At 35.7% G+C, this 14,683-nt stretch overlaps 1 protein-coding gene across 3 annotated transcripts in view; it reads right to left on the bottom strand.

The window, feature by feature from the left end:
* The window catches only part of SMARCAD1 (SNF2 related chromatin remodeling ATPase with DExD box 1), an 86,059-nt gene that overhangs the window by 29,768 nt on the left and 41,608 nt on the right, over positions 1-14,683 (bottom strand). For 2 of the 3 annotated variants that reach the window (XM_019741131.3, XM_019741130.3), the window contains exons 7-9: positions 7,917-8,018; positions 6,853-6,934; positions 4,485-4,876 (exon numbers count right to left, since the gene is read on the bottom strand). In XM_019741131.3, the coding sequence (XP_019596690.3) occupies positions 4,485-4,876; positions 6,853-6,934; positions 7,917-8,018 (576 nt within the window). Of the gene's footprint in view, positions 1-3,820; positions 4,190-4,484; positions 4,877-6,852; positions 6,935-7,916; positions 8,019-14,683 lie in introns of those variants that run through there. The other variant, XM_088791943.1, reaches the window with a different exon arrangement.

Raw genomic sequence — 14,683 nt, 5'->3', positions numbered from 1 at the left:
AATAAGTATATAGACAACTAAGAAAACAGAAAAATCAAGACAATAACTAGAGAAAACAAAATGCTGAGCAAGGAAATAGTCACGTAGTATACTACATGGCTCAGCTGTAAAAGATATTCACAAAATCATAACAACATAAATGCTAAAAAAAATGATCTCCAAAATTACCACATTATTAACTTATTTTGGTAGGGTTGGAGAATAGGAAATGGAATGTGAACTGAGACAGACAGTGAGAAGAGAGCTAACCCTACTATAATATTACAACTATAATGCTCTGCATAGATAAGGCTTGCAACTGAAAAATAAACATAGCATCATGTTTATATTAGCTAGAGATGGTGGAAGTGGTAAGAATCAGACAAAAGAAGTGAAAGGAGTTTATCTGCAGTGTGAGAAACAGATGGGGGAAGGGGATAAATATGGATTTGGGGGCAGAACAAGCCTGTAAGATTACTTAACTTGCTCATTTAAATACATGCACAAATAATAAAAATCAAAACATTTTTTGAAAATCCTAGTATTTAATTCCACAATATCTTCATTAGGGTGGTGTGTGGGGTGGTTAACAGGACCAGGGAAGAAGTCAGCATTTAAGGAAAGATGTAAGAACACTCTACTATTGTTACTGTTTTCTGAAGACAAAAAGCATTTAACAATCCTGTAAGCTACTCAGCTGCCCCAAAATGAGATTTAAAAAACACAAAGTACTCTGTAAATGCAGGATCTACTAGTGAATCTAAAGTTATTGATAAGCATAGAAAACAGGACCCTGTTTACTTAATATGAAACATACAAATGTATGCATAAATAGACAGATACTCAATACATTATTATTGGTGGGTATTTTTGGCAGAATTTTGACTATACTTTCTTCTTTGTTCTTGCAATTACTGTTTCAATTTTAGACAATGAAAACAAATTATTCTTTAAAAATAAACTGATAAAGCTATTTTTCCAGGGAGAAGGAAAAAAAGTAATTGATATTGATATTGCTGGATAATTACTTGAAAAAAAGAACATCAATATGGCCTTAACTGCTACTATTAAAAACTCAAGTATCACCCTAAGAACCTTTTCCCTTTAAACAGCCACAAACGGAAGTACCTCTCTCTTGCCACAGTGTGTCACTCTTATAGCACAAACAGCTTTGAATTTCTACAGGAAGGGGGAAATTGTTTAAAAGCAGATTTAATTTCCCGCCTAACAAGTAACAACAGTCTTGAGGACAGAGTACAACTTATAAAAATTAAAACAAAGCCCGAATACTGTAATCTCATACACAAATTTATTGAAGCTACCCTATCAGGAAAGCAGCAGTGAGCATTAAAATGCTTTAAATGACAAATTTAGACAGACATTTTTACAAAAAACACCGGGAAAACAAAGCAAAAAAGACACCTGTGGTCTAAGTTACTAGTAAATGGGAACAGCATAATGAGGAGCATAAATGAACTAAAAAATGAACTCAACCTGGGTTGCTTGGTTAATAGTCAAGGAAAACTGTATCTACACTGATCTAAATGTTAAGGAAGGAAGTAGATGCATATATAAAGTTTTTAGGTTAAGCTATTCATGAATGAGTTTTACTTGATTTGGTCAGTATACATTACTACTCCCATTAAAGTATAAAGATAAAATGTAATAAGATTATCACAGACATAATAGCATCCCCACCCTACTTTGCACAAGGCTCATCAAAAATTCAGTGAGTGGTTGGTGAACTTATGGCATCAAATGCGTGAAATTTGGCAATAAAAATCTCAATTTTACCACATTAACAGTACATATTTTAAAACTAATGACACTTTTGGTTTCCTGTATTCCCAAAGTCGACATGATTTAATGATGTGGTTCCTTATAATAAGCATGAACTTTAATGCTATTAAGCAGAGAAACAAGTAAAATGGAGAAATTCTGAAGAAAACTTGACAATATTTAAGTTTTGATTCGAAGGAAAAAAATGGGTATAAAGCTGCAAACATAAACAACTCCATATAATGCATGCATTTTGTTAAATAACCGTTTTTCCCCTCATGTAAAATGAGGGTGACCAGAATATCCGAGAGCATTTTAGTTTTTAAAAAGTGTAATTCTCTGCCAAGAAAGTCCTAACAATCATGTACTTTTCAAATTTTGTTTTAAAAGGCAATGCTAACATAATTTTCACATACAAACTATTTTTATAATAAAATAAGAAAATGAAATATTAATGATTGCATTTAAGCTACCAATGCCACAGACTTCAGTTTTAACAAAAATCGTAATTAAAACATACGCCTGTAATTGATTTTTTGGCTCAGTATGCATTTTTAAATGAAATATTAATGAATTTTATACTTATACCAAAATTCCAAATCCTCAAGACTAAATAAGCTTCAACAATAATGTTAAGAGTGTACTTAGTCATTCGCACACTGTTGTTAATATATACTGCTTTATAATTTTCATTAAAAACTGACAAAATTACTATTTCAAGTAGTTCTCACAGGAAATCCTAAAGGCAGCTATGAAAACAAAAGTAAATGGCTTTTTCTTGTTTCATTCTGAAGTTGTTTACAAGTATATTATCAAACCTCTCCGATTAATAGGGAAGTAGTAACTTATATCGCTTTTTACCAAAAATATATGACTTTTCCTTTGATAAGCTTAAAGTTTCAAGCTAACTAAAACTCAAAGCTTATGTACACTGACTTGATAATTTTAATTGTTCATACCCCAAACCTCTTCATTTACCTACTTTGTTTTTCAGGACAGCAAAGCTCTGTAGTCCCTGAGCTCAAGTAGCAAGTTTACTTTTTAAATGTTACATAAAATAATATTCACATACATGGCTAGCAAAAAAATAGTCTTTGAGTTCAACTTTTAGAAAGGGAACAAGGTTTAACTAGGTAATGCATAATCTACAAATTCATGTTAAGACGAATTTAAACTATGCCAATTAATTAGTGGGGGAATATGCTTTCCACATGTTAAGTTGTTGAGTATTTTTAAAAGCATCTGGCACATATAACTCTGGTTTAATTTACTGTTACTATAAGATATTTGGGCAAGTAGTTACAGTGACTGAACACAGTAGTGCAGATAACTGCATTCCTTATTAATAAGAATCCCAACAAGCCTGAGCAATCTGACTCTGTAATATTAAACACAGGAGACCATTAAAGATTAAAAGAAAGAAGAAAAGGAAGAAAAGAAGAACAAGAAAGCCCTTCAGCAAATACTTTAACAAATAAATCACTCAGGCAAAGCTGAACAAGTTTTGAAAGGGCCTGCTTTGACAGATGTTCTCTGGAAAAGCAAAGGCCTCAGGCAAAACGAATGGCTTTATTTATTTATTTTTTAAGCTAGAAAATAGTAGTAATTTTGTTCTATATTTTTCAAATATTTTAATTTTTCAAAAAATGCTTTACAATCATTGTTTAGGGCCCTTCCATACCACAACTTTAAGACATTTACCAAGGGAACTTATGCTTATAGAGGTTTGTCACATTATAAAATTAATCACAAAAGCAACTTTACTCCAAGTTAGGAAATAAAACTTCCTAAAAATTTATAAAGCATCAAGAATCAGCTCATCTTCTAAAGCAGTGAAAAATAATCCACACTGCTTTCACAACAGGGCCTGTATACAATTCATGTTATAAAAGCCCACATTCTCACAAAAGTTGAAGCAAAATTTAAAAGACAGAATTCTTATATTTTTTTCTGAATAAGATTTGCTGTTGACATTTATAAAATTCAAAAGACAGGTAATTTTGTATAAAACTTGTTTATAGGAAATCAAATTCCACAAAAGGATCATGCAGAGTGTACTTACCAGTACTTATGCCTTCCCTTCACCTAACGCTCGAATTCTAGGCTTCCACACACTTTTCTATCTTTCCAATTAAAAACGCTGCAGCCTGCTACACTCCATAAAATGGCCGCGTTGTTTAACCAAGAAAAACATGTTAGAGATTGAGCTGTCATTTTTAAAAGAAAAAGAAAATAAACAAATTGCTTCTTTTGTAGTGAAGCATAAAACACTTAGGCTGGCATTTTGAATCATGGAGCTCCCCTGGACGTTGCTACTGATCTCAAGTAGTTGTAGTAAAATTTCTGCCACATTCTTGCTTTCTGCATGGTGTCTCAGCAGTAACAGATCAGAACAGGCTAGCAAACAACTCCTTCCTAAATGTAAGCTCTAATTTCTTCTTCTGCAGTGAAATGAACCAAGTGTCTATGCAAAAGAATGAGTGACAGTATGCCCAGCCAATCAGCTTGGGTTTTTTCAGGAAAATCACCCCTTAATTCATTCAAAATTAGGTCATATGACACTATTTGAAATACTATTGGCTTACAATGAAAGTAATGTTTGACTCTACACAGGATACGGCCACCCATCTATGCTTCCCTGGGCTGAAGACACCTTGACTATAAACGGTACTGTGAATTAAACACACACACACACAGAGGGAAAAAAAAAAAGAATGTAGCCTTACCAGAGCTTCCCAACTATTAAAGGGCCGGAGTTCTGTTATCTTCTGAGCCTTTTTCTGAGAACACTGAGGAATCAAAGTAAGTTCAGCAACTGAAGCATCTTGAAGGAAGTGAAGAATTTTTCCTTTATAACCATCCTCCATCACTTCTTCACCACTACTATAGTCCTCATCTAGTGAACTACCGACATCAGAACCTGAATCATATTCAGAGTCTTCAATAACTCTCTTAGGATTAAATACATTTTTTTTACGCTTCTTGTTAAAACCATTTTGTGGCTTCATGGAACATTTCTGTTTCAGTTTTGTTTTAGTTACATTTTTAGGATAATTTTGACTTCTTGAAGAAACTTCTTTTCCATTTGGAAACTCACTTTGTGAAGCATATTGCATATCTGTGTACAAAGAAAGACAAAAATAACTAAATTACAAAGATATAAATTAAATATAAAAATGTATAAGACTTCAAATAAGATAAGAAAAATATTTAAACATGTATATTTTCCTTTTGAATATGAATTCAACCAAATTTGTTGTTAAATCTTGATATACTCTAAAGAGAAATACTGAAACAGAATTTGAAGTCATACAATTAAGTTGAAATAAGTAGTTTCCAAAACAAGTGATAACTTCTTTTTCAAGGTGGATTAAATATAAACCCCCATTTCTAACAAAGGTCCTGAAAATATAAATGGCAGGTACATATCCACAAGAAGTCCTGGCGATTACTTAGCCCCATCCCTATGGCCAACACTGAATGCTCACTCTATATTAAAACCTTCCATATTAATTCATTTTCACCTCTCCATCTCCAAATAGTCTAAATTCATCATTACTTAAAGAATTATTTAAATATATTATTAAAGGCACCACTATTTTATCACTGATTAATGTATCACGTTCCATAGATTAAGGTGCCTTGACTGAAGGCAGCTATTTTATGTACCAGTAAGAAAAAATATACCAATTAATCTTTAACACAATACTTGATTATTTAGAATGTTTTTGTTTTACCAACTTGAAGAGCTTTCAGACTCACACACAGATTATCATACACCTTCCTTCTTGTGCATATACAAGAACTATAAGATAAACTGGATAAGGTATTCTTCAAACTTCTTCACATTCATAATCTCTCTTCTGAATCATTTATTACTGAGAATTGGTTATATTGGTGGCTTTCTTTTCTCCACACAATGTCATTTCTCTGCCATCAAAAGCATTTGTAGGGACAGACGGGTGGCTCAGTTGGTTAGAGCGCGAGCTCTGGGCAATGTGCTGCCGGTTGGATTCCCACATGGGCCAGTGAGCTGCGCCCACTGCAACTAGAATGAAGTCTATAAGCTGCCGCTAAGCTCATGGGTGTCCAGATGGCTCAGCTGGTTGGAGCGCAGGCTCGCAACCACAGGGTTGCCAGTTCGATTCCTCACCTCCCTCAATGGATGGTGGGCTGCGCCCCCTGCAACTAAGATTAAACACGGCACCTTGAGCTGAGCTGCAGCTGAGCTCCCAGATGGCTCAGTAGGTTGGAACGCATCCTCTCAACCACAAGGTTGCTGGTTCGACTCCCACAAGGGATGGTGGGCTGCGCCCCCTGCAACTAACAATGGCAACTGGACCTGGAGCTGAGCTGCACCCTCCACAACTAAGATTGAAAGGACAACCTGACTTTGAAAAGTTCTGGAAGTACACACTGTTCCCCAATAAAGTCCTGTTCCCCTTCCCCAATAAAATCTTTAAAAAAAGAAAAAAAAGCATTTGTAGTACAATGTTTCTTAAAAGAATGCATGAAAAAAACAACAAAAACCAAGAAAAACCTAAAACCAATTATACAGAACCAGTGCACTTGATTCTTGCTTAAGGATGTTACTAAACATGTGTGATTCAACTCGTCCCCGCTACTTCTCATATACATTCGGTTGCTAAAGTTAAGAGTGTTCCACTATGGGGTTAGGAACTTTGTTCCATGCCGGTGATTCCAATCTTGTACGTTTCTGATACTGGGGCTTTTGCCATTCACACAAGTGCAGGCTAGGGCATCTACACTATAGTGATTATGACACCAACAATTGTAAGATCCATCCTGAGAGCTATTAAAATGTAAAAAATATTTCTTTTGTACTCAATAAAACATGGCAGTTTAAAAGTAGCCATAACTATCAAAAAAAATTATCCAAACAGAAAAAAGTATTTATTGTTTCATTTTTATAATGCCATCAAGAATATGCCAAAACATTTTGGAATTGGTCATTTAAAAAATTTTGACATTATTTCCAACATCTTTTGCAATCCCATTCTAATTATTAGATAATAGGTTTACTATTTTCTTATACACAAAATATAGAATAGGAAGTATGTATTTTCTAATTACCTTGGTCTTCAGCAAACACTTTTAAAGATTCTAAAGCTTCTGTGTACATCCACTCGTGTTCCTTGAGTACATCCCTTAGTTCCTAGAAATAAGTTATTGATCTCTGTTAAAAATCTAATATTAGAACTTGTAGAAAACATTGATCTCTTTTAAAAATAAACAAATCACCTGAAAACTTAATAGAATGCATCTGATTATTTCACACAGCAGTTTTTATGCTGCTTTACAAATGCTTTCTATGTGTAATTTCACCTCCACAGATATGCAAGTCTTCAAAGAGAAAAAAGCTTGACTTTTTTTACATTTCTACTTTCCCTATGAAGTACTCTGAACACTAGAGGACCAAATGTTTGCTCAATTAAATTTCAACACACAGCTAGGCTTTTAAAAACTGCCAACTTCAAAACACGTCATTTCAACAATGTAAAGAACCAGGGTAGCAGCAAGATTTTACATTCAGCTCATCAGAATTAAGCAGATGTACTATCTATACATATACATGAATAAATCAAATGCAAGTATAAATGTATTCCAAATGTTAAACAAATAATGTGTTTCTTTATGCAATCATGTGTCTAAACAGCGGTCTTTTCAGCACTGGCATGGTTGGCATGGGTCTTTCCTGACTGCGAAAGTATTCTTACTATCTGCCAAATAGAACAAAGCTATGGAATATTAACACACTGAAAAGCAGTATTACATTTTAAAATTCTTCATGAGACATTTAAAGGAAAGAGAACAAAAAAGAAAGTTAAAACAACTGACCTGGGGTTATGGATGGCTTTGTAGATGATTTACATTTTATACATGAGTTCACATCTGTCAGTTACTACGGTTATGTTTGTTATGATTGTGGTTATAATGCTGATACTATACTTAGTAAATAAGGTGAATACACAATGAAAGAATTAACAGGCCCTATAAACATATTTTATAATATTAATACAGGAAAATATTAATTAGAAAAATGCAAAAATCATACAAAGCTTTTACATGGCTGATCTCACACTATTTGGAATACAAACATTTAGTACACACTGATTAAATTTCTGCATAGTACTCACCTGTTTATCAAAATTGGGAAATTCCTTTTGCAATTTCAATACAATACTTTCCTGTTTTTCCCAATTATTGCTAGATTCTGCAGACTCATTTGATTCCTCTCCCTAATGGGGAGGGGAAAAAAAAAGAGAACCAATTTCAGAGATTAATAACCATTGTCTTAAGACAGATTACCTTTTGTATTTTGACTTGATTTGGAAGTTATCACATTCAATCAGAAGAACACAAAAATGTTTTTCTGTTCATGCAAAAATTGACAAATTCATGTCTTTAAGGATGAAAAATACTGCTGGTTTAAGATTACTGGAAGACTCTGATTGCATATCCAATAACTCACAACTCACGACCATTCATACAGTGCTCAAAATGAGATAAATCTGCTAAAAAACTAGAATGTTCCTCATATTAACTCAAAATAATCAAGGTAGACTGAAGTCTCTCCGAGCTAATGGAGACAAAAAAAAATTCAAATACCTCATCTGTGCTCAGTTTCATACTCCCCTACAAATTTCAAATACTGAGAGAAAAAAGTTTACTTTTACTTCAGTCTTGATTCATAGAATGGCTGAAATATCAATTGTTCAGCCACAACATAAAAGTGACACAATGATAAAAAAATCTTGTGAAAGTAAACAACATATAAATTAAACTTAAACTAGAAATAACAGTGGCTATTCATGCACACAATCTCTTTTCTCTTTCTTTGTCACTTAACATTACTTGAAGAAACTGGTTAAAAATCCACATTTCAGCCCCCCCAAAAAAAAGATTCCTTGCGTTCATGCCTAAGAAAAATCTTGCATTTCAGTCAATTAAAAAGCATTGATCGACTCTGCTTAGATCTGTACCACATGTTATACAAACAAAATAGAGAAAAATACAGTCTCATACTTTTTCTACCTCCTTTCTTACCCAACAACTGAATGCTGTATTTTCTTTCACTATCTAAGATAAAAATAAGTTGTGAGTGATACCTCTCTTACACACAGGAAAAAGATAATGTTCCATAAGACAGAAACAAATAAAATGCTATGGAAGTTTAGAGTAGGAAGAAGAAATCTCCATGTATATTTGTAATAGTAAGTGGCCATTTGGGCTGAAGCACAGAGACCATGGACGGGTAGGCTGTAAGGCTGAAAAATGAAACCAGAGCTAATAATATTGTATAAGGCCTGGAGTGCCAAATTGAAGTCATTATTTATTCAGAAAGCAATAGGGTTTTGAGCAGGGGAGTAACAAAACACTAATACTTGGAGAAAGCACTTCAAAGTCCTCAAATATTCATACTGCCATATTTAAGTTTACCCGTGAAGACACTGAAACTAAAGAACAAGCCTTTTAGAAGTCACAGATGGATAATAACCCCAGCTATGGCAGGACTAGAAACTGAGGTGTCTAATAGGTAAATCCACAGAGACAGAGAGCACAGTGGTGGTTGTCAGTGGCTGGGGAGGTGAGGAGAGAATGAGGAGAAATTGCTTAAGAGATATAGGATGCTATTATGGGACGATAAAAATGTTTTAGAACTAGATAGGAATGGTAGCTGCACAATACTGTGAACATACAAAATGCCACTGAAATGGTTAATTCTAAGCTATGTGAATTTCACCTCAATAAAAAAAAGTTAAAATATTTGGAAAACAGTAAATATCTTTTGGGAATCAAATATGTGATAGCACAAATTAAACATTCAGTAGACAGTGTTCCTATCATTTGCTGTTTGCTCTCAGCTCCCACACTTCTGCCAGCTCTGCTAATCTCTGAGACTGAAAATACTTCTGTGGCCCCGTGGTTACACCAGAGCTTTACAAATGCCAGGTGTTTGGAATTTGGGCCCAAATCTGTCTCTGTGGGCCCAGGGGTTACGAATCAGTCCTGCAGCTATTTTTCTGGTTCCAGAATGCAGAGTTGGAATAGACATAATTGGTATTGGCAGAAATCTCTATTAGGTCCTTAACTCAAGGAGTAGGGGCTGTTGTAGGAAACACCAAATCTAAGTCCTTAGGATTGCCCCTCTCAAGCAGCAGCAGCAGCAGCAATACCATCATTCCTGAAGGAAATGCAGAAACATGACACCACCATCCCATCCCAGTTTAACCTGCCTCCTTGGCCTAAACAAAAGCTGGATGGGTCTCAGAGAATTATTTTAGTTTAACATAAACAAACAGGTGATGACCCCAACTGCAGCTGTTATACAAGATGTAGTATTTTACTGGAACAGATCAATGGAACCATGCAGTTATCAATCCGATAGATGCTTTTTCTTCCCTGTCCCAATTAGAAAGGACAAGTAGAAGCAATTTGTTTTCACCTGGGCCAGATCAGTGATAGATACACCTTCACTGTCTTCAGGACTACGGTAACTCTTCTGCTCTCTCATAGTACAGTACCCAAGGACTGTGACAGTTCTGTACAGTCCACAGAATATCACTTTGTGCCTCTACGCTGATGATATCATGTTGACTTGACTTGATTAGCAGGAAGCAATAAATGTTTTTGATGGCCTTAGTAAGATACATACATGTCAAAGAGAGGGAAATCACCACCCTCAAATTCTGGGCCCACCACTTTCAAGATTTCTGTGGGGGTCCAATCTGGAGCAAGTTGTAAATACCACTAAAAAAAAACAAAAACCAAACAAAAAATACCATACACAAATGGTTGCACAATGCCTGACTCTTAAAAAAGAGACACAACACTTGGTTGGCCTCTTTGGATATTGGAGGTAAGGTTTACTTCATTATGGCGTGTTCTGCTCTGTTCATAAAGTAGCCCTTAAGGCTGTCAGTTATGAATGGGGCTCAGCAGTAGGTCCAGTGCAATACAAGGTTCCCTGCCACTTAGGCTTCATGACCAGCAAGCAGATGCAATGATTCTCAAAGACTCTGTGGCTAACACGGATGTTGTATAAAGCCTCTGGCAAGCCCCAATAGGAAAATCAGAGCACAGACCCACATGGTTTTGCAACAAGGTCAAGTCTGCTTCTGCTGATAACTACAACCTGTTCTGCTATAACTTGACATACGTACTTCCCAAAATTACTGTGCTGTGCAAAATCATGAAAAGAAAACTACAGTGTTGAAAACAATCCAGTTAGCGGTGCAACATTCGAAAACTTCATCAGTGACACATTAAAAAAAGGAACCTTAAAAAAGGGTAAGCACAATTTTACACACATTAAATGTTTAACACATGCATAAATACTACGATAAATGTGAACTGAAGTTTGCTTGGGGATTTAGCACTGGAAGGATTGCAGCCTGTGAGTTACTACTGTGAAGTGGTGGGAGCAGGATTATCTGAGAATGAACAGGAAGTTGTAACACCATCTATAGAAGGGCGTGGCTCATTATACTTGTGTTATCTCTGCTATACAGGCTGTAACTAAACATAAATTTAAAAATAAATCAATACATTTCTGCTGCTTTGCTAGCTTCCTCCTTTCACACTAAAGTTGTCTGTATGTTTCCAACTCAACTGGATGCCATGGAGGACTCTCCTACATTCGGCATTAAAGCTATTATCTTCAAACCAGTACCACTGCTTTCAATAACACTTAAAACACCTGGTAACTGGATGTGTTACACTGCCATGGTGAAGGTTTCTGGTTTTTATGAACATCACCATCATCTTTTGCATCTATCTGGCCATAAGCAGCAACCTATTTCAAGTTGCGGTGAAATCAGGATGGAACCCAAGAAAGTCTTCAACACCTTCATTTTCTACCTCTTCAAATCCAACCTGTTTCCCTAAATCAAAATCAAAATCAAAATAGCTTGTTTTGAATTAAAAAAATTCTCTGAAGGATTAAATACTTCAAAATCATGAATCAAGTCAATGAGAATTTTCCACCACACAGCATGTAACACTCTTGCATCACTCACTACAGGCTTCTACAATGGTAGCAATGGCCATTCTGATGTGAAATCTTCCAAAATTCCATAACCATATCTGCCTTCTCACCTTCAATAACAGTAATTAGCATCTTAAATGTTCACTTTAAATAGCAAGCCATGAACGTTATCACTCTTTTATCAAGGAGCTGCATCAGAGAGGTAGTTTTTGGAGGCAAAAAGAAGGAAAAAGAAAAAAAAAGTTTTGGGTTGCGTTCAGCTTTTGTAGAGGGATGGGCTTGATGTATTATACGAATTTTAAAGGTTAAGTGTTTTCATTTTGGAATTTTGTTTTTGTAATACTGCTCCATAACAGGGAAGAATTAAGTAAAAATATTAATGCAGATTTGGGCAGTCCATCCAATTTTTCTATACCTGTAGTGAACTCCAGGGCTGATTTTAGCTATTTCTTTTAAAAGGCTCAGTTTGGTAAGTGATAAACTACTACGGACTTCAGCTCCAAGTCTGTACCAGGCACTGGGATGGAACATCACAGTAATACTACATTTCAAAGCCTTAAATCCTACAGTGTTTACTGTCTTTCACATTTGGATCCTTTGAGGCATGTATTCACAACAGACACGTTTCAAAACTGAAAATTTAATTCAATGTATCACCATCTCCTCAGTTTACTTCTGTATCACCAATGGGAAATTATTTTTTGCAGCTTTCCCATCTGCAAGCATGGCTTTGTTTGCCAGTTGATGGCTGATGAATTTGTAGCAGTTTGAAAAGACCAAAGCTACCACTAAAAGGAGCTCCTCGTGAAGGATACAGTGATTTCCATTTCAGCTCTTTGTATAGAAAGATCCATGCGAAAAAGGTCGTTCCTGATTTTTTCACTCTTTGGTCTTTAATCCAAATGCTCAACCAACCACCTTTCACTTTCTCCTATTTCTTTATACCTGTTCTTAGTGACGTCACAGCATATGAAGATGGTCCACCTATATACTTCTATTTTGGGGACAACGCAGATTCCTTTATGCCCATTGCTCAGGGTATATATATATATATATATGTATGTGTGTGTGTGTGTGTGTGTGTGTGTGTGTGTGTGTACATATATATATATATATATATATCACATGTTCTCATTTCTTCCCAAACATTTGCTTCAAGCTTCTCCTCAACCTTTAAACCTTCCTTTTGTATGCACTGCGTGGTATTTTTGAACCAGAATGCTTAGATATGTTTGGGATGCTAAGTGAGTGCTTTTTTCAAATAGTAAAGTTCACAGATGTGAAAGAACAGTAAAAGACAACTTTGTGGGATAACAAGTATGGTGAAATGAAGCAGCCAGTAGATGTTTTAAGGTACGTGCATTTTATGTATTCCTATGTGGTCCAGTTCAGCTGGGTGTAGTTTTCTGTATTCATCTAGTATTTGTCATGGACAAAAATTGCAGAGACAATGCAAAATTCAGGTTATACTCAAACTGTTCTCTAACATATTTACTCTATGTATTTACTCTCTAACATATTTACTCTAGTAAATACTCTCTAACATATTTACTGCATTGGAACAATACACATTTTTAAAACAGAGCGGACTGATCTCTTTTTGTGAAACAATTGTTGGCTTGATAGGGGGTCCTCATAGGAGCACAATGGTTGACCACGAGATATTAAGTGACCATCAGACTTGAGCTGTTATGTGTTCTGGGTATATGATCTACCAATTCTAAAACTGAGCATGAACAGCAGGAAATGGAAATGGTGTATTTTAGACTGGACTTGAGCTGGTTCAGAAGGTACAAATAAGTTACAAGTACAAATAATAAGGTACAAATAATTGTCAGATTCCCATAGTACCTACTTCTGCTTTGCTGCTGCCCCTCCTTCAACCAGCATCTATGGCACTTTGGGGAATTATTTAGGATCAGATAAAGGAGAAAATTGTGAACTTTGTTTTCAAAGAGTTTACATAACTGTTAGAAAAAGCTGAAAGTGAAGTGAGCAACTGCTATGATATAACCCCATTTAAGAGTGTAGCCCTGTGCACAACTTAGGGCAGTATATCTGTTGTTTAGAATGAGATGGCCAGAGGTACAGATCAATGATGTAACATGGACACTAGCTAAGGAGAAGAACAAGAGTGGAAGATCAGTGACCAGAGTCTGGGGAAGAGGTGAATTGTTGAATTTCTCAGGTTTTCTGAGAACAGAATGCAAGGATTACAGTGTTCTACAGGAATGTTCAGCAAAGGGCATCTACCGTAGAGGAGATTTTTAATAATCAGGTGGGCAAGATCCATTCTGTGAACACGAATAAGATCATAGCCACTGGGATGCTTGCTCAATGGGTCTATATATATACAAATGGTCACTGAAACAGGGATTGAGGCTATGCATGCAGATCAACACGATAAGACTTTCCAACACCAGGATTTTATCTGTCTATTGTTACTATTGAATATTCAACCTGCCAAGAGCAGAGGCCAATGAGTTCCCATGACAGCACCATTCCTTGGAAGATTCAGTCAGCTGTCTATGGGAAGTTGATTACTTTGGACCCCTTTCATCATGGAAGAGACTGTAATAGAAACTTGCTCTGAGCCTGAATTTACCTATCAGTTATGGGTTGATTTGTCCCTCCAAAATACATATGATGAATAATGCCCAGTACCTCAGAGTCATACTACCTTGACTATCAAGTAAAAATGAAGTCATTAGGGTGAGCCCTAGTCTAATGACTGGTGTCCTTATAAAAGGAGAAATTTGGAGAAAGACAGGGAGCAGGCAATGTGAAGATGAAGACAGAGATCTAAAAGCCAAGGAATGCTGAAGTTGCCAGCAAACTACCAGAATCTAGCAGAGAGAGGTGCAACAGCCCTCAGAAGGAACCAACCTTCTGACACCTTTATCTTGAACTTCTAGC

Source organism: Rhinolophus sinicus, chromosome 1 (genome assembly GCF_057876585.1).
Source record: "Rhinolophus sinicus isolate RSI-liver-muscle chromosome 1, RSI-T2T, whole genome shotgun sequence".
Taxonomy (NCBI): domain Eukaryota; kingdom Metazoa; phylum Chordata; class Mammalia; order Chiroptera; family Rhinolophidae; genus Rhinolophus; species Rhinolophus sinicus.
This window is presented reverse-complemented; position numbering and strand designations above follow the sequence as displayed.